This window comes from Piliocolobus tephrosceles, chromosome 13, assembly GCF_002776525.5.
Source record: "Piliocolobus tephrosceles isolate RC106 chromosome 13, ASM277652v3, whole genome shotgun sequence".
In the NCBI taxonomy this organism is placed as follows: Eukaryota; Metazoa; Chordata; class Mammalia; order Primates; family Cercopithecidae; genus Piliocolobus; species Piliocolobus tephrosceles.
Window position 1 is genome coordinate 30623262 of NC_045446.1, and position 24756 is coordinate 30648017.

Here is a 24756-nt window from a genome sequence, read left to right on the forward strand (position 1 = left end):
TACTTTTTTCCTTTAAGTAAAAAATTTTTAAAAACAAAAATAAAAGATCTGTGTATTTAGTAGCATATATCTTACAGATCTTGGGGAAAAAACCCAAGTCCCTTTATGACTAAATAACTTTCTTCCTATATGCAGAAGTGAGTATTGTCCTGACAATAAGCATAGGACAACTCCTTGATTAGAGATTAACTCCAATGGTATATATGGTTTGTAGATATTTTTGTGAAAAATTACGATTGTAGATGTTTCAGGGTTTATTTGTGAACTCAGTTTCACTACTAACAAGGCAATTATACTACTTAACATGTTAAACATGTTTTAGAAAATGGTTTTGTAATTGTAAGGGTAATCAGTGAAAAATAAAAGAAACAAAAGGCATAAAACAAAACTGAACAATGGATATTTTAATCTTTATTTTAAAATTGTTTTCTTACTTTTTTTAATACTATCGGTGAATCTGGTTACTGCCAGCTGTTGCTATGTCAGTCGAAGACTTAGCCAACTATCAAGTCATGATCCGCTCTGGAGAAGACATTGCAAAAAATACTGGCTGATATCTGAGTGAGTATTCAGGGAATACGTACTTCTGAAAACTGGCCCTTGGTTTCTTCCATAACACTAGTCTGTCCTGATTCTCCTCTCTAACCCTTGTCTCTTTATCTCCTTTGGTGGTTCTTCTCGTGCCTGCTAGTAAATGTTGGTATTCGCCAAGGTTCTGTCCTTAGCCCACTTCTGCTCTCCCTCTCTGAACTCTACTGCATGCATTATTGCCATTTATAGTGACTATCTGCATGCTCCTAACTCCCAAACCTGAATCTCCCTCCCTGACTTCCCTACTGAGCTCTAGAATTGTTTGCAGAACTGTCTGCTGGACCTTTCTATTGGCTGTCCCACACTTATTAACTGGATTCAGTAAATGTTAACAAATTTGACAGAATCAAAGTACAGATGACAGAAAGTGGGAGTTGAGAAAGGTGGAAGAAATGAGTAGGAATGCTAATGTCTTTTCTTAGATTGAGTGGAGTCAGGTAGTGACTAAAGTTGGTGAAGTAAGAAGCAGAGGTTTAAGCATATTATTTAAAGCTGCAAGCTTTAGACAGAACTGAAAATTAATAACAGAGCTATCAAACACTGGGAGGAAAAAGAACAGGTAAGGGGAAGTTTAAGTATTGCTAGATCTTTCCGTGTTTCCCTTTGGGGTATCAGTAGATACATGTGAAGTTGATAAATCAACAACTAGAGGCATAAACATTTAGAACTATAGGGGTAACTTCTAGAAATACCTAAGATTTCCTTTGAGGAGTTGGACTTAAAACAGGAGAATAGTTTTTCATCGTAAGTTCTTTGGTACCTTTTAGTTTTAATAATCTACATGTATATTATTTAGATTAATAAAAAGATGCTCCCCTTCCCTCTCCTATCCCCGCAAAAAAACCCACCCTGAATTGTTCTTTTCCCCATTCCTAAACCTATCCTTCAGCATTGCCAGTCTTCATAGCAGCATCATCCACTCAGGCATCCAAATCAATTAGGAGTCATCCTAGGTGTGTGTGTCTCTCTCTCTCCCCACTTCTCTCCTTCTACATTCATCACAAAGGCTTAACAAGCCTTTCTTACCAAGCTCATTAGTATGTTACCTTAAGGCCCTCTGTGGCTGCCTTACCCTCTGTGACTTCTGATTCTTAATTTTATACTTCATTCTTTCTCACTGGTTAGACTCTACCTTTTTTGAAGGCAAAAAATGTGCCTTATTTTTTTAATCCTCAGTGGCTAAGTGGACACTCAATAAATGCTTGGGGAATTTTACCAAATAGGAATGTTGAATCATGTAATTAATTTCATGTTCTATGATTCTCAACTAATTCAGTGTAGATATGTGTTAGATTTATATTATTATATCACAAGATTCTAAGTATTCTCTAAAACAGAATACATGATGCCTTTAAAATTTTATAATTGGTGTTATTTTTAAGAGTAAGTTGAAGTTTATACGTTACTACTATTCATATTTTATTAAAGATTAGAAAACTGAAAAAAAAAAAACTAGAAAGAAAATGAGAAAATGAGTGCCTAAAAATCCACCATGCCAGCAGTAACTTTTGTTAAAAATTTTAATGTATATATCACTTTTTGCTATCTGATCTTCATTTGTGGCTAAAATATAGTGAAAAGGAAGAGAAAAGTACACATTCCTTTATGTTGTAGGTATCTAAAATAAATGCTAATATTATTTTAAAAGATTTTAAGTCTTATGTTTTTCATCTATTTAGGGAAGAGAAAACACAGAAGAATCAGTGTTGGAAATCTCTCTTCATAGATACTTACTCTGATGTAGGAAGATACATTGACCATTATGCTGCTATTAAAAAGGCCTGGGATGATCTCAAGAAATATTTGGAGCCCAGGTGTCCTCGGATGGTTTTATCTCTGAAAGGTACTGAGAATGCAGGGTCCCTTTCCCCGTTTTCAATACTATTAGTATAAATAGGTTAGTTTAAATAACTTTGAATCTCTGTCATCTACACAACTGTGTTAATCCAACCTTGTCTGTGATTTACTGTTCATATTTGGCCATGGAAGTAGGACCTTCACTCTAGTGCTTACGCTGTTTTTTCTCAGCCTTGGGACCCACATGGTTATTTATCAGAAGGGAAAGCTGAACTTTAATCCTTATATTTGTTTTCTATTAAGAAAGTAGTCATGCTAAGATTGTGTGAGAGTAATTACAGTGATTTCTTTTAAAAGATTTTTTTTGATTGTGAAATTTTGCCTACTGTATCAATACTCTTTCCTATTTTCAGTACAAGTAAATGTTTGTTTGATAGTCTAATATTCAGAAAGACTCTTGGTCTTTACCTGTGTAAGAGCAACCTAGTAGAGTAAGGAAAACTTTTATCCTTATTTTGACATTTACAAAATAGTAGAACTAAGATCTGAACTGAAGTCTGTTCAACTGCAGCGTATACTCTATTATACCATTATTGTCCAATTTTTGCAAGAAATATTAAGCTATTTCTGTTAATTTGATTTAATTAACAATCATGAAAATAGACAGATTGTAGATAGATTGCCACTTACCTGCATTACCCTCCCAGTTTTTTTCAGATTTCTGTACTGAAAGGCATTGTATGCATATTCGGTTTTGCTGCGCTAAAGTTGGAATCAGTTCTTCTCAAATATTTTCTTCCCTTTAGAACTAAAGACTCTTTTGAAACAGTATTCCTTTTGCATTTTGTGTTTCCTCTCTAATTTCCCATGCAAATATTACTTTCATGCAAATCACAGTTGCATGACCAGGTGCTTGAAACTGAATTGCTAGAAGGTAGAAGAAAGAATGATTTGGCAGAAAGAGTCGAGCTTTGAAGAAGAGTACCCTTGATTAAGAAAAGTACCTTTTCTTAGAAAAAAGAATAATACTATTTACTTGGTATATAGGGTTGAATATTTCAAGGGGAAAATAAATCTGAAAATAGGTATTTGGTGATGATAAGGCAAGGGCTTACAGTAGCTATTATTAATTAAACACAAAGCTAGGCACTGGCTAAGTATTTCTTGAGTATTGCTCCATTTAATTGCAAAAGTCCTATGGGATAAATAATTACTATTCTCATTTTATAGGTGGATTACCTAAGGCATAAAAAACTAAGTTGTGGCCGGGCACGGTGGCTGATGCCTGTAATCCCAGCACTTTGGGAGGCCGAGGTGGGCAGTCAGGAGATGGAGACCATCCTGGCTAACACAGTGAAACCTCGTCTCTACTAAAAATACAAAAAAATTAGCCAGGCGTGGTGATGGGTGCCTATAGTCCCAGCTACTTGGGAGGCTGAGGCAGGAGAATGGCGTGAACCCTGGAGGCAAAGCTTGCAGTGAGCTGAGATCGTGCCACTGCACTCCAGCCTGGGTGACAGAGCGAGACTCCGTCTCCAAAACAAAAACAAAAACCAAACAAACAAAAAAACTAAGTTGTTTAACCATCACAAAGGAAAAGGCAAAAACCAGGATTTGGACACAGAGCTGACTCCAGAGCTATGGTCTTAACATTGACTGAAGGGAGACAGGACCTATCCTATTATGTTTGGAATGTGTATTGGACTAGAAGAGCTAGTTTAAATATTAGGAGATTTGGAACATGATATGGTATATGGTTCTGCTCTTAGGCTCAGAGCTATCAAGAAGATAAAACTAAGGATATGTAACAGCTGCTGCTGCTTATTTTTCTTTTCTTTTTCTTTCTTTTTTTTTTTTTTTGGTGCATGAATTTTGGCATTTCCAGGCTTCCTGTACTACCTAGCAGTTGGAGGTGGGGTTGTCAGATAATTCCTTGACAGCTCCTGTTTTACTCCACGGTGCCAGTTCTCTGGGGCTTTGCCATGAGTTGGAATAGGATAAAGGCTCTTTGATGTCTGCAGTGCTGGGGGTTCTTGGAACCCTAGGCTTATGAATTTTAGAACAAAGTTAGGAAACTTGCTGCTCACGTCAGCTGCCACAGTCTTGATTCCATCACAAGGTTATAGAGGTTGCAGATAAAAAGGAAAATCAGAAAGCAAATAGGCATTGGGCTTGGGGAAATTTTTTTGGAATATCTTGAAATTAAGATATATTGTTATCACATATCTTCATATCTCATATTTACCTTAAGTTTTGGCTTAAAATTTTAGAGTTGGAAGGCACCTTAGAGACTGTTTAGACCAGGGGTTGGCAAACTTTTTCTTTAAAGGACGAGACGGTAAAATTTTAGGCTTTGTGGGACACATGGTCTCTGTCACAAGTCTTCAGCTCAGCTGTTGTGGGAAAGCAGCCAAAGATGATTCATAAACAAATGAGTGTTGCTGTATTCCAATAAAACTTTATTCATACAAGGAGGCAGCAGGCCAGGATTTGGAGTGTGGGCTATTAATGTGCCCGTCCTGGTTTCTGCTGGTAAGTTGAAGAAACATACCCAGAGAGTTTAAGTGACTCATGCAAGGTATCAAACTAGTGACCAAGATACAACTCTAATCTAGGCTTCTTGGCTCCTAGTAACTTTTTCACTGTTTCCTTCTATGAGTAGGTTAAGGGGAAAAGAAAGGAAATAAATATTTACTGAGTGCGAATAAAGCACTTTATTCGTGAAGTCTTATTTAATCCTCACTATAATTCTCTAAGGTAGGTGATATTATCCCGCTTTGAGAATGAAGAAACAGGATTAAAGAGGTGAAATAACTTGCCAGAAATCATGCAGTCAGTGTGTATCAGTCCATTTTTGCATTACTATAAATAAATGTCTGAATCTGGGTAATTTATAAGACAAGAGGTTTAATTGGTTCATGATTCTGCAGGCTGTACAGGAAGCATGGCGGCATCTGCTTCTGGGGAGGCCTCAGGGAGCTTTTACTCATGGGGAAAGCACAGCATAAGCAGGCGTGTCACATGGCAAAAGCAAGATCAATAGGGAGAGAGGGAGGTACGGCACACTTTTAAACAGCCAGATCTCATGAGAAGTCACTCACTATCTTGAGGACAGCACCAAGGGAAGGATACTAAACCATTCATGAGAAAAAATCCACCCCCATGATCCAATCACCTCCCACCAGGCCCCCCTCCAATATTGGGGATTACAGTTCAACATGAGATTTGGGAGGGGACAAATATACAAACTATGTCAAAGTAGTAGAGCAAAGATTAACTCTGGTCTTTCTGCCTCCCAAATTCTATTATGGTTGGATACCTCTTTCAACCTTGATTTTACTGTATTGTAAACATATATTTCCTTTTAGTTTTCTTTTTGCCATGTTTATTTTTGTCTCTTTCTCTTCTTTAAGAAATTCTTAGTTTCCTGTTACATGTTAAGTGTCTAACATGTGGCATATACCGTAAAAATGTTAGTTTCTTTCCTTATCCAGTAGTTCAGGTTGCCATTCAGCTTCGTTTCTTTTATACTAAAATTTCTCTTTTTTTAATGAACTTTTTATTTTGGAGTAATTTGAGATTTACAGAAAAGTTGCAAAGAGAGTTCAGAGAGTTCTATACACCCCTCACCCTTTACCTTTATGTATCCCACTGTGGGACATTTTTGAAACTATAACATCTTCATTGGCACATTACTATTAACTAAACTCCAGACTTCACTTGAATTTCACCAGATATTCCATTATTATCCTTTTTCTGTTCCAGGATCCAGTCTAGAATTCCACATTGCATTTAGTTGTCATGTCTCCTTAGTGTACTCTGATCCGTGGCAGTTTGTCTTTTATAACCTTGACAGTTTTTGTTTGTTTGTTTGTTTTTTGAGACAGTCGCCCAGGATGGAGTACAGTGGCATGATCTTGGCTTACTGCATCCTCTGCCTCCTAGGTTCAAGCAATTCTCCTGCCTCCACCTCCCAAGTAGCTGGGACTATATGCACAAACCACCACACCTGGCTAATTTTTGTATTTTTAGTAGAGACAGGGTTTCACCATGTTGGCCAGGCTGGTCTTGAACTCTTGACCACAAGTGATCTGCCCCTATGGGCCTCCCAGAGTGCTGAGATTACAGATGTGAACCAGCCACCACACCCAGCCCCTTGACATTTTTGAGAGAGTACTTATCAGGTATTTTGTGTTAGGTTAGTGCAAAAGCAATTAATTACAGTTGCTGAAATCAACTTCATCTTGATATTTTACTGATGATTAGACTGGAGCTGGAGTTATTTTCTTTCTTAGATAACTGCAGATGTGAAGTGCCCCTCTCATCACATTATGTCCAGGGGTACATGCTGTCACTAATGGTTTTAACTAGCATACAGAAATAGGAACAAATTGTAAGTGCACAACTCATTGAATTATCACAAGGTAAACATGTCCATTCTAACACCCTCCAGACCAAGAAGTAGAATATTATCTGTACCTAGAAGCCCTCCTCATATTTCTTCCCTCTTTCACAGAGGCAACCATTATTCTGATTGTTTAAGCTGTTGAGTAGTTTTCTTTTTTGAACTTTATGTAAGTTGTATGAATAAGTATTTTGTATGGATTATTTCCACTTTGTGAGATTCAATCTTTTTGAGTGTAACAGAGTTTGTTAATTTTGGCTGCAGTATATACTCCATTATCTAAGTAGACTATTCCTTCTACTGTTAATGGATATTTGGGTTATTTCTATTTCTGGCTATTACAAATAATGCTGTAAATTTTTATATACCTTGATGTCTATATGAGTATATTTCTACTAGGTAAATATCTGGCATTGGGTTTGCTGGGATATAGAGTTGCTTATATTAAACTTCAAAAGATGGTGTTTAGTTTTGAAAGTGGTTCTACCAGTTTACATTCTTACCAGCACTTTAATGTTATCATTCGTTTTAACCTTTTTGGCAGGTGTGTAGTGGTGGTTTTCATTCACATTTCCCTAAGGATGTAGAATAATGACAGTTGTATTTCTATCTTTCCAAATCTCATATATCATGTATTTCTTTTTCTTGCCTTATTGCACTGGCGAGGGCCTTCAGTACAGTGTTGGAGAGGAGTAATGATGGGATAGTGGGCATCCTTATCTTTCTGATTGCAGAGGGAAAGCTTTCAGCATTTCACCTTTAAATAAGATGTTTGCTGTAGGGTTTTTTTTGTAGATATTCTTTATCAGATTGAAGATAGTCCCTCTGATCCTAGTTTGGGAAGAGGATGTTTGTTTTTGTTTTTTAAATGGATAATTGAATTTCTATCAAATGCCTTGTCTGCCTTATGATTCTCATGATTTTTCTCCTTATTTTGTTAATGCAGTGAAATGCATTAATTGCTTTTCTGAATGCTAAACCACTCTATATTCCTGGAATAATCCTACTTTGATTGTAATATATTATCTTTTTTATATGTACTGGATATGATCTGCTAGTATTTTATTGGGATTTTTACATCTGTGTTCATGAGAGTTTGGCCTGTAATTTTCCTTTCTTGCAGTGTTCTTGTCAGGTGTTGGTATCAAGATGATGCTGGCCTTATAAAACGAGTCGGGAAGTGTTGCCTCTTTTTCTGTTCCCTGGAAGAGTTTATGTAAGCTTGGTCTTATTTTTTGCTTAAATGATTAGTAGAATGCACCAGTGAAGCCATTCAATTCTGGATTTTTCATTGTAGGAAAGTTTTAAATTATGGATTGAATTCCTTTATTAGATATAGGAGTATTTTGATTTTCTGTTTATTCTTATGTCAATTTTGATAAGTTGTTTTCTAGGAAATTGTCCACTTCATCTATTTTCAAATCTGTTGACATAAAGTTTTTCATAATATCCTCTTATCTTTTTAATGCTTGTTGGATCTGTGGTGCTATCACCTTTTCCATTTCTAATATTAATTATTTATAATTTTGCTGTTTTTCTTCATCAATCTTGCTAGATGGGGTGAATTAATTTTATTAATCTTTTCAAAGAGCTGGCTTTTGCCTTTGTCAGTCCTTTACTGTGTTTGTTTTTTATTTCATTAATTTCTTTGATGTCTTCTCTTTGAATTTACTGTGATTTTTTTTTTTTCCTGACTTGGGATCATTGCTTAGATCATAGATTTTCAGGCTTTCTTATTTTTTCAAATGAATTTAGAGCTCTAAATTTCCCACTGAGCACATTAGTTTGTCCCATAAGTTTTAATACATTGTATTTTCATTACCATGCAGTTCAAAGTATTTTCTGATTTCTTTGATTTCTTCTTTAACCCATGAATGATATCGAAGTGTATTACTTAATTTCTAAATATTTTGGACTTTTAAAGTAATCTTTTAAATATAATTTATAATTTATTTCCACTGTGATCACAGGATATACTTTATGTGAGTTCAGTCATTTAAAATTTGTTACGACTTATTCTGTGGTCTAGCATATGATCTATTTTGGTAAATGTTTTGTGTATACTTAAAAATAATGTATTTTCTGCAATTATGGAGTTCAATACTGTATATATAATTAGGTAACATTTGTTAATCTTGTTCAAATCTTCTACACTCTTACTGAATTGTTTATTTTGTCTACCTGTTCTGTTAGTTAATGAGAGAAGTATGATAAAATCTATTGCTGTGGTAGGCAGAATTCTGAGATAGTCCCCAAATTCCCACCCACTGGTGTACATGCCTGGTATAATGATCTCTCCTTGAGTGTAGGTGGTACTATGAAAATAACTGATTTTCTTTGATTAGGTCATATTATATGAAAAAGGTGAAGGGATTTTGCATATGTAATTAAGGTCCCAAATTAGTTGAATTTGAGTTAATTATTAATCAAAAAGCAAATTATCCTGACTGGGCCCCACTTAATCAGATGAGCCCTTAAAAGGGACTGGGCCCTTCCAGAAGTCAGATTCAATGTGCCTCTCCTATTGACTTTGAATAAGCAAACTGGCATATTATGGAGAGGGCCACATGGTAGAGAATGGTGGGTGACCTCCAAGAGCTGAGGGCCTCAGTCCTGAGGAATTGAATTCTGCCAACAACCAGTGAGCTTGGAAGAGGATCCTAAGCATACGATGCGTAAGATGAGATAGCAGCCCCAGTTGATGCCATAATTTCAGCCTTGTGGGGCCTGAGCAGAGGATCCAGTTGAGTCATATCTAGACTTCTGACCTACAGAAACTGTGAAATAATAAGTGCTTTAAGCTGCTAATATTACAGCAGGAGAAAACTACAGCCACTGTGATTGTAGATATATCTTTTCCCCATTTTAGTTGTCATTTAAAAATATATTTTAAAGCTCTTATTAGGTACATAAAATTAGAATTGGAACATCTGTGTAGTGAATTTAACCTTTTTGTTATTACAAAAAATCCTCCATTAGCTCTTATAAAGTTGTTTGCCTTAAGTCTCATTTCATGTGATTTTAGTAGAGCTACTCTAGCTTTGTTTTCTGTATTTACTTTAAGATGTGTCTCTTATATATAATTCTTTGTTTTTTATCTGGTCTGTCAGTTTGTCTTTTCATTAGATTATTTAATCTATTCATATTTAATAGATTTACTAATTTGTTTGAGTTGAGATATACCATGTTTCAGTTTGTTTTTCTATTTGTCCCACCTGTTCACTGTTCCTTTTTTGCAATCTTCTTAATTATGTTTCATTCCATTCCCTTCTCCTTTTTTTTTTAGTGATTATATTAGAGATGAAAACATTGCATCTTTGACTTATTAAAGTCTAATGTAAATTAGTATTTTTTCCACTTCCTGCACAATGAAAGAACTTTATAATGCATTAACTCCAATCACCTCCCTCCTGCCTTTTGATTTATAGTTTTTGTGATTTTGATTTTTAACATAGTTTCCCTAAAAACATTCTTATTTTACATATTCAATATTCTTTTAGACTAACCTTCATATTTACCTTTTCTGGTTGCCCTTTATCCCTTCCTATGTCTTCATGCTTCTATCTGGGATCACTTTCCTTCCACCTGAAGAATTCCTTTTGGTATTTCTTTTAACTGGCTGCTGCTGCTGAATTTTTCTTTTGTTTATCTAAACATGTATGTATTTCATCTTCATTGTTGAAGATATATTCACTGGTTATGGGGTTTTGGTCAGCAGTGATTTTTCTTCATCACTTTGAAGGTATCATTCTCCTGACTTCTATTGTTTATTTTATTTTTAAAGACAGGGTCTTGCTTTGTTGCCCAGGCTGGAGTGCAGTGGCACAATCATAGCCCATTGCAGCCTCCAACTCCTGGGCTCAAGCAGTCCTCCCAGCTCAATCTCCCGAGTAGCTGGGACTACAGGTGCGACACCATCCCTGGCTAATTTTTAAGTTGTTTTTTTTTTTTAGATGGGGTCTTGCTATGTTGCCCAGGTTGGTCTCGAACTCCTGGCCTCAAGCCACACTCCCACCTCATCCTCCCAAAGTGCTGGGATTACATGCATGAGCCACTGAGTCCAGCTAACTTCTATTGTTTCTGTAGAGAATTTAGCTGTCAGTCTTACTGTTTTTCTTTTGAAGGTAATTGTACACTCACCTTATCCCCCACACTGCTTTTAAAATTTCTCTTTGTCTTCGATTTTAGCAGTTTTCCAAGATGTATCTAGATAACTATTTTGTTTGTAATTTTTCTCCATAGGGTTTATGGTGCTTCTGAATCATGGTTTGACATTTTCCTCAATTTTGGAAAATTCTCTGCTGTTATCTCCAAATACTGCTTCTGCCTCATTCTGCTTTTCCTCTCCCTCTGGGATTCCAGTGCTTGTATCATAGACCTTTCTGCCATGTCCTCCCATGTGTGTCTTAGGCTCTTTTTGTGTTTTTCCATCCCTTTTTGTCATCTGACCTGGCTTCCAGTTTATAATTCCCTCTTCAGCTTTGAAACTGTGATTTGTTGTTAAACCCTTTCAGTGTATTCTTATTTTAGTTTTTGCATTTTTCAGCTCTAAGATTTCCATTCGATTCATTTTTATAGTTTCTAGTTCTCTGCTGAAATACTCGATCTTGTCATTTAATTCATTGAATGTATCAATTGTGGTTATTTTTAAGTCCATGTTTACTAACTCCAATAACCATGTATTATGGATTTGGTTCTATTTTCTATTTTTTCTCTTTCTTTAGTCAGAGCTTGTCTTTGTATAGGCCTAGTTGTTTTTAATTTATTGCTAGACATAATTTGAAATTTGGGATAACGTTATTTTCTTCTAGAGATTACTTTTGCTTTCGGCTAGCAGCTAGTCAATGGGCAGATCACTGTAATGCAATCAGGGATTGATATGATTGAAAACTGGGCTTTAGTCTTTATGAGGACTAGTCTTATCTTCAGTTCATCCTTTTTCCTAGGATGTCAGTCAGGATCCTAGTCCAAAAACCTTGGGTTTTACCAGGTCCCTCTCTCCTTTGTGGACCCTGAACTCTGTTGTTTTGCCCTCTAGCCTCGTGGTACTGCCTAAAGCTTTGCTCAGCTTCTTGGCCACTCAACCTCATATTTGCTTTCAGAATTGACAGCAATTCTTATCTTGTCTAAAGATAAGGTGGCTTCCAATGCCTGGCTCACCTCTCAGTCTCCCTCTTCTCCTGGACCCCTCTCCCCTGCTGTTGTGATTCTTTAAAAGTCTTCAAGCCAATTTTTTGTTGTCAATATTCAGCAAGAGGTTTAGTCCAACAACCTGGTGGGCTGCTGCTGAATGTCGATCTCTTCTCTTGGTATTTGTCATTATTTCCCACTTCTCAAAAGCTCAAATATGTGGCAAATTTGCAAACATGCAAAATAGAGTTCAAGTTAATGGCCTCCTCACACATGAACCCATACCTTATGTCCTATATTTCCCATTGAGAGTTAGTGTTAAAACTCTTAAGTAACGTCAGTTTAGAGAACTTCCAGGGGTTTTGTTATTATTACTATTTTTTAATAAAGCAGTATGAATGTTTTAGATTTAGGCAATTTAGAGGTTTGTGTTATAATGTGAAAACATTATTGTGGCTCTCATTGGTACCCACTTTCCATGTTTTACTAAGTGCCAGTGTTTTCCCTGTTGGGAGGAAACTAAGAAATTTGCTTGCTCAGTGCTTCAAATTAGGTTTCAATTCATTTCCCTCTATTTCAGCCGTAGATTTTGGACAGAATTCACTCACTCCAAGATTGTTTCATTAGTTAGCAGACAGATTGCATTTCTTCTTAGATTTAAGGTTGTTTCTTCACAATTCACTCTTTTTTGTGCCTTTATAGAGGGTGCTCGAGAGGAAGACCTTGACGCTGTGGAAGCGCAGATTGGCTGCAAGCTTCCTGACGATTATCGATGTTCATACCGAATCCACAATGGACAGAAGTTAGTGGTTCCTGGGTAAGATATTCAATGTTTTGGTTATTTTTAATGATGCAAGTTATTTTTTAGAATGAAAGTAAATAAATTGTATTTGTAGTTACCCTTAACAAATTAAAGATGCATGGAATTCCCTCTTTCTCCTTTATAGCAATCCATAAGACAAAATCTATAGCTTGAATTAGATTTTACCAAAATAAATATATCTCATAAAAACACAGTTTCTATCAATATACTTGTATAGTTAAAATGAAGTCTGGTATGGGATGGGAGATGGGACATACAGTAAAGGTATGTGCGATATATTTTAACCAAATTCTTCAAAACTCTTGAAATGTGTATCTTATTACAGGCCAGGCAAATTATTTTGGGAGCTTGATGTGAATTCTACCTACTCTACATGTAAAGAGAACTCATTTGTCCAGAGGTGCATACACTACACTAAAGAAAATTGTTTTGTCATATTAAACACAGTCTATAGTTGAATGGCCTGTTTAAAATTTAATTCTAAAAAATGAAGTATTTATTATGGAGCTTTTTTTTTTTTTTTGAGACAGGGTCTTACTCTGTCTCCCAGCCTGGAGTGTAGTGGCGTGACCTCAGCTCACTGCAGCCTTGACTCCCCTGGCTCAAGCGATCCTACCACCTCAGCTGTCCCAGTAACTAGAAGTACAGGCGCACCATCACGCCCGGCTACTTTTTTGTATTTTTTATAGAGATGGGGTCTTGCCATGTTGCCCAGGCTGGGAATTCCTGGGCTCAAGCAATTCCTGCCTCAGCCTCCTAAAGTGCTGGCATTACAGATGCAACCCACGCATCCAGCCTTTTTTTTTTTTTTTGCCAAGAGATGATGTCTTGCTATATTGCCAGGCTAGTGGTATTTAACTCCTGGGGTCAAGCAATCTTCCTGCCTCTGCCTCCCAAGTAGCTGGGGCTACAGGCATATACCACTGTGCCTGGCTCAGCTTTATTTATTTATTTATTAAGATTTGTTTTACAAACTTTTATTATTTTAAATTTTTATTTATTATTATTATTTTTAGAGATGGAGTCTTACTATATTGCCCAGGCTGGTCTTGAACTCCTAGGCTCAAGGGACCCTCCTGCCTCAGCCTTCCAGTCAACCATATCCACCTTACATGGTAGAACTCTTGGGTAAAAGTGGACCATGCAGTAGTCACCAGAATTCACCCACAGTTTTAGAAGGCTGTGCTTTGAATGGGCCTACTCCTTTTGCACTTTTATGAAAGTCAGCTATTTCAGAGACATTGTGCTTCTGAAATGCTAATAAGAATTTAAGGAGAACTTTGCATTGTTCTTATTGGAACCTGGTGTTCTTTTGTATGTGAAGAATCATGTGAGACTCTGTTACAATTTCAGATGAGGGTTGAATGAGTATAGGGAATCCCAGAGGTAATCACATTGAGATTACAAGGTAGTCTTCAGAAGTCAAATATTGGGGGCAGGGCACGGTGGCTCATGCCTGAAACTAGCTCTTTGGGATGCCAAGGCAGGAGGACTGCTGAAGTCAGGAGTTCAAGACCAACCTGGGTAGCATAGCAAGATCCTGCCTGTCTCTATAAAAAATTAAGTTAAAAACAGTTAGCCAGACTTGATAGCATGCACCTATAGCTCCAGCTACTCGGGACCTGTGGATCTCTTGAGCTCAGGAGTTTGGGGCTGCAGTAAGCTACTGCACTCCAGCCTGGGTGACAGAACGAGATCCTGACTCAGAAAGAAATCAAATATTGGGCATGGGTCAGAAACAGAAGTCGGTTAGGACTAGATGACCCTGAATTATTGGCTATTTTTTCCTATTGAACTGAAACTTGACAAAGTTGAAAAATTGTCAGATTTTAAGAGCAAACAGGAGAGAACTTTATTAGAAGAGTTGCCCAGAACCGACATGACAAATAGGTCATAAATTGCAACCCAGGGATTTTTATCTATACATGGCTCAAGCATTGAGACTTAGGAATCTCATCAAGGAATACCTTGATACCTGTATTGCTATATGTATATTTAATGAGATTAATCTATACCCCAGGCATCCAACTTTGTGAAAATTTGGACAAGGTTTAAGCTGCTTTACATTTATACTCTCTGGTTGCACAGGGTAAGCCAAAGGTTGTATCAAGATAAACGCATCGGATAATTTACTTCTTTAAACATTAAATTGGCCATACATACATGGCTAGCAGAACACCAGCAAATCAATATATCATGGCAAGATGGATTCTTGAAAACAATAAAACTGTATTTCTTTTTAAAAATTAATTTTCAATTTAAATCAGAATCTTTTTTCCAATCAAAAGAGTTTGAATTACATATTTAGAAATTATAGTGCTTTGGGTATTCCTGATTTGGAATTGTCATGTTAATTAGTACTCATAAAGTTGTGAGTGGGAAATTATTATTCATCAGAAAGATGAAGCACAGCTGTTTGGCACTGCTGTGTATTACATGTTTGAGTCTGTATGTTCCTCAGGTTATTGGGAAGCATGGCACTGTCTAATCACTATCGTTCTGAAGATTTGTTAGACGTCGATACAGCTGCCGGAGGATTCCAGCAGAGACAGGGATTGAAATACTGTCTGCCTTTAACTTTTTGCATACATACTGGTTTGAGTCAGTACATAGCAGTGGAAGCTGCAGAGGGCCGAAACAAAAATGAAGTTTTCTACCAATGTCCAGTAAGTAGAACATGTGTTTAAATATGGCATTAAGATGTATTCTGATGGTTGTATAAATGCATGCATTAGGTATTTTCAGGATTGTAGAATGGGTATAGAATATTATGCATTTTAGTCATAGACCTCTCTAACTAGAGTTAATATTCTGACATAATGGCATGGAACTCAAGAGAAAACTTGACAGTTGGACATAAAAAACTAGTGTATATACAGAGGAAAAGCTACGATTTGTCTTAAGGTATTTTAAGGAAAAGTAATGAGGAGCTTTTTGTTGAAGTAATTAATTGTAATATATGTTTCAGACTTGCCAAAAATTTAGCCTTTGAACATCCTTTGATTCATGCTTTGAGTGCAGTAGAAACTTTTAAAACTTTCTTCAGTGAGTATTTGACATATCGAAAAATGTAGTTCTTTTTTAGGAGACTTTTGTTATTTTAATGTAACCACAGAAAATATTATGGTATTGGTTTCATTTAGTAAAAATGAAAAAATAATTTTAAGTTCTCAGTAATTTCTCAGTTACACACGCTCTGCCTTCATTTTTGCCTTGATATGAACTTTTTTACTTAAAAAAGGAATTTAAAATATAAAATTCTAAATTTTGGCTGGGTGTGGTGGCTCACGCCTGTGATGTCAGCACTTTTGGAGGCTGAGGCGGGTGGATCAACTGAGATCAGAGGTTTGAGACCAGCCTAGCCATCATGGCAAAACCCCATCTCTGCTGAAAAAAAAAAAACCACAAAAATTAACCAGGTGTGGTGGCGCACGCCTGTAGTCCCAGCTACTTGGGGAGGCTGAGGCAGGAGAATTGCTTGAATCCAGGAGGCGGAGGTCATAGTGAGCTGAGATCAAGCCACTGCATTCCAGCCTGGGCAACAGAGCAAGGCTTCCTCTAAAAAAAAAATAAAAAGAAGATGCTTTTCATAGTTGAGACTTGTGACTCTACATAACATTTTACATATTTAAAGAGCTTTTATAGCTTTTAACTTTTTAAAGCATTTTCATACTTTTTATCTCATTTCTGACTTGATGTCTCTGTAACATTGTAAGGATGGTAGCTTGGTCTCTCCATTTACTGAGAAGAGTGAGTAACCTAGAATTGTTCAGATCTCTTGACTCTGATTCAGAACCCTTTCTTCTAGGATAACAAGCCATATATCTTCTTATCTCAACTTTATTTTTATCTGTTTTGCCTCATTTCCAGGGAAAGATACAGATAATGAACAATGAAAAATTAAGTAAAATATGTTTTTATCGATTGTATTCTTTTTCTCACCTAGGACCAAATGGCTCGAAATCCAGCTGCTATTGACATGTTTATTATAGGTAGGAAAGAAAAAAGTCTTTTTTTCCTGCTTCTTCTTCCTGGATATCATAAAAAAAATTAAATTGGTAAAAACTTTTTCAGCTACTTTAGCAGCTGGCAATTTCATACTTGGATTTCTTTAAGGTTTGCTGGTTTATAAAGTACTGCATCTAGGTTTTCATTAGAACAGTTTTTGTATTGAATATTTTTAATTTTGAAAAAAGCCAATCCATATACAATCTCATGCTCTGAGGACTCTTCTATAAGGCAATGAAATACGCAGAATTGCTGTGAATGTGTATATATTTTTCTTAACGCACGTGTATTATTCATTATATTCATGTATAATTGGAGATACATATATATAAAGCAACTTTAAACTTTTTCTCTTTTGGTGCTAATGCAGTAGCATTAAGATACTAAGTCACGTTAGAGACCTCTAAAGCAACAGTGTTTAGGGACTAATATAAACTCTATACCTCATAAACTCCTTGGTACAACTAGTTTTTCTTGGCCTTAAAAGAGTATTTCTTATAGGTTTTGAGAACCCTTCAATTTGTAAGTAACTACAGCTCACCCCTTTGCTATTTATCCCGTCTTGTCTTGTTTGGATTTTGGTCATCTAGAGAAGCTTCCAGACTGTCCATTCTGCTTTTTAAGGGTACTGACTGACATGTATTAAACATCTCCATATATGAATAGTAAAGGGTCCTTATAGACTAAGGCATTTGTATTCAATTCTGTCTTCTCATTGGAACTTTGAACAATGAACAGTGTATCTCATTGGAACTTTGAACTGTATTTGTTCCATACTATGGCACATTCCACGTTCATGGTGTACTTCACAATATTAAGATCTCACCCTTACCTAGTAAGTTATAAAAAGCTTTTAAATGTAGGTCCTAGCTTTCAGCTCACTCTGACTCATGTGGTCTCTGGTTTCTAAGTTAAGCACTCTCTGGAGCTGTTTCCTGTGCTCATTGCCCTCGTTGGTATTTTTGCATAGCACACACTTTCAGAGATTACCATAGTGGCTGTGGTCCAGCAGTGCTACTCAGTTTACAAATGAAAGGCAGCCAAGTGCTAAGGTAAGCTGCTGCCCAGCCTCTGTGAGTTCCTTACTCTTAGTTTGGTGCTCGTCTGACATGGTGTGTCAGACGAGCACCTCACCACTCCAGCAGAGTACTAAGGTGTAATAATACTATGCCAGTAGCTCGGATTTCTCTTAAAATGGGAGAGGAAAGCAAAAGATTGAGAGACACTGAGAAGTGATGAGGTGGGAAGTTAATGCGGGGAGAAAGGACGAAAAAGGAGCTTCCTTTCAGCTGCCTTGATAAAGCTCCAGAACCATCAGAGAGACCCCAAGACATGGGCTCACTTTAAAAGGTAAATTACCTTAGAACATATAAATTGCATCTTGATTCAGCTAAGTTTGTTTAGACTGGTAACACACAAAATGGCATATCCTGGTGTTCAGTGTGCTATTAATAGATATTTAAGAAAACTGGAATCTGTCGGATAAGTTTAGCAGTGAATGCAGCCTAGTCTGTCCTCATCTTAAAGAATACACTCTGGTACGTATTGTAATAAAATAAGGTAGATTAAAATACACCGTGCCAATCTTTTTATGCAAACCACAAATTTGTCTCTACTTATATAACATTTTTTCCACAAAATATACATGTATATGATTTTTTAAAATTCAGAGAAATTACTAGTGCTAAAAATGTAAAATTATACCCTCTATGAATTTTAATGACATTATATAGCTTCTTAATATCTTACTCAAAGTAGGTACATGATCAATGAACCTTGAATACAAGTGTTTAATAAATAATGGGTCAGAATGGGTCATTAATAGATATTGAGAAAAGAGCCAACTATTATAGTTTCCCTTCTCTCAGCTGATGCCTTTTAAAAGCTTAAAGCCTTGTACCATTAGATATAAGCCAAAATGTATCTTCTATCATTCCCTAAATAGAATAATTAGTAAACACTATAAATTTAGCATATGACATTCAGTGTGACAGAGTGTAGAAACTGGGTTAATTGAAACCAGATTACAAAGAAATTCATTGAACAAAATTAATTAAAGGACTAATATGTTCTAGGCACTGAGATGTATTAACAGTAAATAATGGGGGGTCTGACAGACTTATGTTAAATATTACCTAGAAGGAGTAAACATTATTAATTCATGTAAATACTTGTTACAATCCAATCATTAGATCACTGATATATGGTCTGGACTAGACTGTTCCAGTAATCCTTTTCTGCTTTGAACTGGTCACTAAGAATATGGAGGACCGCTGTGCAATTAAATCTATAGTAGTGTGCAACTAGACCACTTTGGGATTGGCCTGATGCACAGAACTCCACAATGCCATGTCCCTGGTAGATGTCCAGACTGAGCCTGGCTTCTGCTAAAATTTTGTGCTTGAGTCAGGATGTACCTGCACCAGGGAAGTCTGAGAATAGGTGCTGATATTTTTCTTGTAGTTTGTTCCTAGACATAGCTGTATCTTCTTTGTTCTATATGTTCAATAAATTACAGACAGAAGGCTTTTCATTCTTGTACCAGAATGAATTAAAGTTTAAAATTTGATTAATTGTAAGTGTAAAAAAATAGTTTGAAGGTCATTGGCGGATTCTCTAACAATAGTTGGGGGGATGAAAAGGAGGAGAATCCCAAGGAAATAAGGTAGATAGAATTGAGAATAGAAATTGACCTTATAAATGATTAGCACAATTATATCTATAAATGTTTCTAGTTTTGGTATCATATTGTAAAGTATAGAGGAATTACAATTGTTTCCTATATAGATTTTACAAAACTATTTGTTCTTTTCTTTTTTTTTCCCTTTCCTGGTTTATAGGTGCTACTTTTACTGACTGGTTTACCTCTTATGTCAAAAATGTTGTATCAGGTGGCTTCCCCATCATCAGAGACCAAATTTTCAGGTATTTTATTTAGGTCTTTTTGTATTGAAATGACTGTAAATCAGAAAAAAATGATAAGTCACAGATCATGAAATGAAGTTTCCCAAGAAGGTTGATAATAAAACATCTCTATTGAGATTGATAATAGAAGATTGTCTTCAATCTCACTATTTTATTCTCACCTTAAAGCCAAACATCTAAATGCTTAGACAACTGGTATTTTTCCTATCCGGAAGAATCAAGAAAAAGGTGATTTTGATTTAGAAACTGTGGGTTAATAGTATCTATATAATTTATTTTTGAAAAAAAAACAAAAAGTTATTTGGCAACTGATAGATTTATTATGAATAGCAAGTCAGTAACTGTTAATTCCTGGCAAATATTTATTATCTCTAAATGGAACATTTCAGGTATTTTAGATAGTATTGGAGGTAATACTGGTTCATAATAGCCTGGTTGGCAGAAATGATAGACTGATTATACATTAGAGGCTTCTGAGAACAGCATACTTGCACATTTTTATTGTCAGAGCCATCATTTAGCATTAGCCATCATGTAGCTGGGTTTTCAGATGTCCCAAAAGTTTCCTTAGCCCTGGAAACTAAATAAGCTCATTTTTGTTTCCAAGCTAATTACCAGTCCATTATTGGAACCACTGGTCATTGAACCTTGATTGCTGTCATTACTGATCCAGAGTTACCAAGGTTTTATCGTTTCTTTCTAGTTTCCTTCTAAGTTTAATAGAACTATACCCAAATATTATTGAACTTTTCTGGGTCTGAAATATGATTTAAATTTTTCGTCCTAAAGTATAACCTATTTTGCATTGTATCTTTTAAATCCTGTAGATTTTTAAATGTTTAATTTTTAAATTACCTAGATATGTTCACGATCCAGAGTGTGTAGCAACAACTGGGGATATTACTGTTTCAGTTTCCACATCGTTTCTGCCAGAACTTAGCTCTGTACATCCACCCCACTATTTCTTCACGTACCGAATCAGGTGAGAATTTTAAATGGGGTCGCCTTTCAGTTAATGGTGGGATATATCCAATGGACATGTTGCTATTGTCCCATTTGACATGATATGTAAGACACATTTTGAAAGAACTTGCTGAAGTTGGGAGGAAGGTGGATACATTTTCTATAAGATAGTGGTCGTGGAGGACTTGGACTTCATATTAACCTCTAAGTTATTTAAGTTATTTCTTGAAAATATACTGGGTATTAAGTATTGTGCCAGATACTGTGGAAATGGACCACTAAGTTGTAGTCGTCATTAAAGCTCTAAGTTGTAATGCATTCTAGAAGCTGTCAAATTGCCATAATAAAGTCATGCACTTTAAATTTCATCTGGCCTATTTATATTCAGTTAAAAAATCTAATAAATGTGTATTGCGATGCCAGACGTAGTGTTAGACATTGAATTTTATTAAATAAGAAGCAAATATTTTAAATTCATATTAGTTAGAAGTATTCTGTGCTATGACACAAAGATAACTCATTGCCCTAAGGGATTAAGGATACTGTGTTTTAAAATATATTTTTATGTGTTTTATGTTATATATAAGTATATTTTAAAATACACATACATGCATATATGCATACTGGAAGTATTTTAGTAAAATATAACTACCAGAAAGCATCCTAGGATTTAGATACTGTATGCAACCTTTGCTATATCCAAGTACACATGTATAGATATTTGTTGTTTTACTTGTTTGATTTAGATCCTGCCTAGGATTCATATGTGCTCAAAATAAACATATCAACGCACACTTATAGGATACTCAGAGTGAAAATAAGAGACACCAGATTCCTAGGGAAAGGGGAAAGCGATAGCATTGAGAAACAGAGTCAAAGTGTAATCCCAGGCTGGATGTGGTGCCCCAAGCCTATAGTCGCTGCACTTTGGGAGGCCACGGTGGGAGGATTGCTTGAGCTTAGGAATTCAAGACCAGCCTGGACAACATAGTGAGACCTTGTCTCTACAAAAATTTCAAAAAAAATTAGCCTGGTATGGTGGCACATGCCTGTAGTCCCAGCTACTGGAGGGGCTGAGGCAGAAGGATGGCTTCAGCCTAGGAGGTCAAGGCAGCAGTGAGCCCAAGATTACGCCACTGCACTCCAGCCTGGGTGGCAGAGTGAGATCCTGTCTCAAAAAAAAAAAAAAAAAAAAAAAGTGTAATCCCAGTAACTGGTGACATTTTGCCTTAAACTGTCTAGAAACTAATGGAAAAAAAGGAAATGGGTTGTATAGCCTTATGCAGTTAAAGAGAGACTTTCAGTTCTCCAGAAGTTTTTCATGGCACTATCTTCTAGAAAGCATTTGCCAAATTGATCTTTATTTGAACAGCAAAAGATTGTTGTTACCATTATGTTGCATATTTTATGTTGCCTTTCTATTGTTGATCCACACTAACAGTCAAATGCGTACGTTGAGTGAAAGCATTTTTGTAGGGGGATCCAGCTCATGAAGCCAGTATCTGTGAGAACTTAGAAAAATAGATGGCTAACATGGACTTTGGGTTGGGTTTCTTAATTTTTTGGAAATTTTTCTTCATAGTATTAGCCTGAATACTGTATCTCTTAAACCAAAGAAACAAGCCAGATTTTTGTCTCTACCACCCCATTCCCTTCTCTAGGATTGAAATGTCAAAGGATGCACTTCCTGAGAAGGCCTGTCAGTTGGACAGTCGCTATTGGAGAATAACAAATGCTAAGGGTGACGTGGAAGAAGTTCAAGGACCTGGAGTAGTTGGTATGGAACCCAAGATTTTAGGTTTATACATTAATTCCTTAGAAGAAATTTTAGACTTTGCATCATAAATATAACATAAAAGGTCATTATCCTATTAATTTAATTCCTTAAGCATTAACTTTTCTAAAATAATAGCAAACTCAATTATTCAGAGATTGATTTCCCTTTCTGTGGATCACCTGGGGTTCTTTGCTTTTCCTTCATTTTTTTTTTTTTAAACTGGTTCATTATTCGTTATATTTTGTGGGTTAGAACACATAGGGCAGAAAGGGGAAATAAATTTTGTATTGGTCATTTTTTTTGAAGTTTGGGGGGAAATGTTAAAATTAATGGCATGAATTTTTATTGTTTGTGGATTTCAGTCACTTTAGTTGCGGTTACCGTTGTCATTTGGCTTTCTTAAAGATTATGATTATCTGAAGTCTCTGAGCCCTCAGATTCTTCAGGTGTGAATATGTGCTCCAGGAAAATAACACATTTATGCTATGTACTTCTGTTATCAGTCCTAAGCATATGCAGAATCCAGTTTAAGGTTTTCTAAATTCATTGCTATGAATAGATCTACATGTTTACTTAACAAATTTTTTTTTCCTGGACTTGAGTCCAGGAATTTTTTCTGGATCTACTGCTAAGAGAGAGGCTTTATTAAAGCCACAGTTCTTTTTCTGCCATTTGGTCCAGTGGTATAAGGACTCTCCTTTGTGAGTGCCATTTTGTCTGGTCTGAATGCTTAGGATGCATCTTCACAGTTTTAGGTTTTTGTTTCTTGCTACTTTAAAAATATTTAGATTAGTTTGAACTGGTGTCTGTAAGGCTTTTTATTACTCATATTTTAAAGGTTATGTCTTCAATGCCTCAAAGCTTTTTGAAAAAGAAACATGCCTGTTCTGTTTTGTTTGTTTTTTTTTTCACTAGATACTTCCCACCTTCTACATTGTAGGGAATTTGAGGAATACATTTAAAAAATGTTGAGAGGGCTAGGCGCAGTGGCTCATACCTGATATCCCAGAACTTTGGGAGGCCAAGGTGGGCGAATCACCTGAGGTCGGGAGTTTGAGACCAGTCTGGCCAACGTGGCAAAACCCTGCCTCTACTAAAAATACAAAGATTAGCCGGGCATGGTGGCAGGCACTTGTAATCCTAGCTACTTGGGAGGCTGAGGCAGGAGAATCGCTTGAACCTGGGAGGTGGAGGTTGTAGTGAGCTGAGATCGTGCCACTGCACTCCAGCCTGGGCAACAGAGCAAGACTCTATCTCAAAAAAAAAAAAAAAAAGTCAAGAGGAATAAAATACCTACTCATTGTCCTATCACTGTTAACATTTTGTTACATTTTCTTTTGGAATTTTTTTTTCTAACTGTGCATTTACTATTACGTAGTATACATAATGCCATGGAGACCATACCTTATTTATTGTAATAAATGAATTTTATACTTTGGTTTATTGTTACTGTTTTCCCTGCAGGTGAATTTCCAATCATCAGCCCAGGTCGGGTATATGAATACACAAGCTGTACCACATTCTCTACAACATCAGGATATATGGAAGGATATTATACCTTCCACTTTCTTTACTTTAAAGACAAGATCTTTAATGTTGCCATTCCCCGATTCCATATGGCATGTCCAACATTCAGGGTGTCTATAGCCCGATTGGTAAGTTAAATTTTCCTCTAGTGCTGATTTACATGACTTTGTAGGGTTAACACTGCAGATAAGGCAGGCAAGTAGTTAAGTTTATAAATTGCATTCCAGAGAACCCTAGAGATTTTGAGGAAATATCTTGGGGGTCATGTGAATTTATTGAGAGAAATGGACAAGTAAATGAGGCTCCATAGTCTCTAACCAGAGAATTTCTGCTATCTGTTTTAAAGATTCAACTTCTTTTTCACTGTTCAGTGGCCTAAATATTTTAGATTAGGAGAAATACCACATTAGACCAGTTAGAATCAGCTTTAAGACTGGGAAAACAACTTCTTACAGTGTTTTTGCTCAAACTTCCAATTTAATGTCAAATAAACAAATATTCCAGAAAGATCATTATAAAGAAAATTTAGTGTGTAGATGTGTACTTTTGGCAGTCTCTCTGGGATCATTTCTTAAGTCAACTAGGTATATTTTTAAAATCTCGTCTTTAGGGTTACCTTATGACAAGTGTAACAGTAATCCCAATCTTAGAGACTATAACATGATTAAAGAAAATTATGAAGCTCCAGTTGTACAATGGGGATAAAATATGAATTATATACCCAGAGTGCAATTGAGTTGTAGGTGTTGAATCTTTGGAAAATACCCTCCAGCTTCTGGAATGACCCTGCTGGATGGGTATAAATTTGGG

At 36.1% G+C, this 24756-nt stretch overlaps 1 protein-coding gene across 2 annotated transcripts in view; it reads left to right on the forward strand.

The window, feature by feature from the left end:
- FBXO3 (F-box protein 3) overlaps positions 1-24756 on the forward strand; it is a 33811-nt gene that overhangs the window by 3211 nt on the left and 5844 nt on the right. For both annotated transcript variants that reach the window (XM_023185506.1, XM_023185507.3), the window contains exons 2-10: positions 472-561; positions 2271-2434; positions 12626-12740; positions 15208-15412; positions 16693-16738; positions 19595-19679; positions 20539-20661; positions 22304-22419; positions 23884-24074. In XM_023185506.1, the coding sequence (XP_023041274.1) occupies positions 472-561; positions 2271-2434; positions 12626-12740; positions 15208-15412; positions 16693-16738; positions 19595-19679; positions 20539-20661; positions 22304-22419; positions 23884-24074 (1135 nt within the window). The remainder of the gene's footprint in view (positions 1-471; positions 562-2270; positions 2435-12625; positions 12741-15207; positions 15413-16692; positions 16739-19594; positions 19680-20538; positions 20662-22303; positions 22420-23883; positions 24075-24756) is intronic.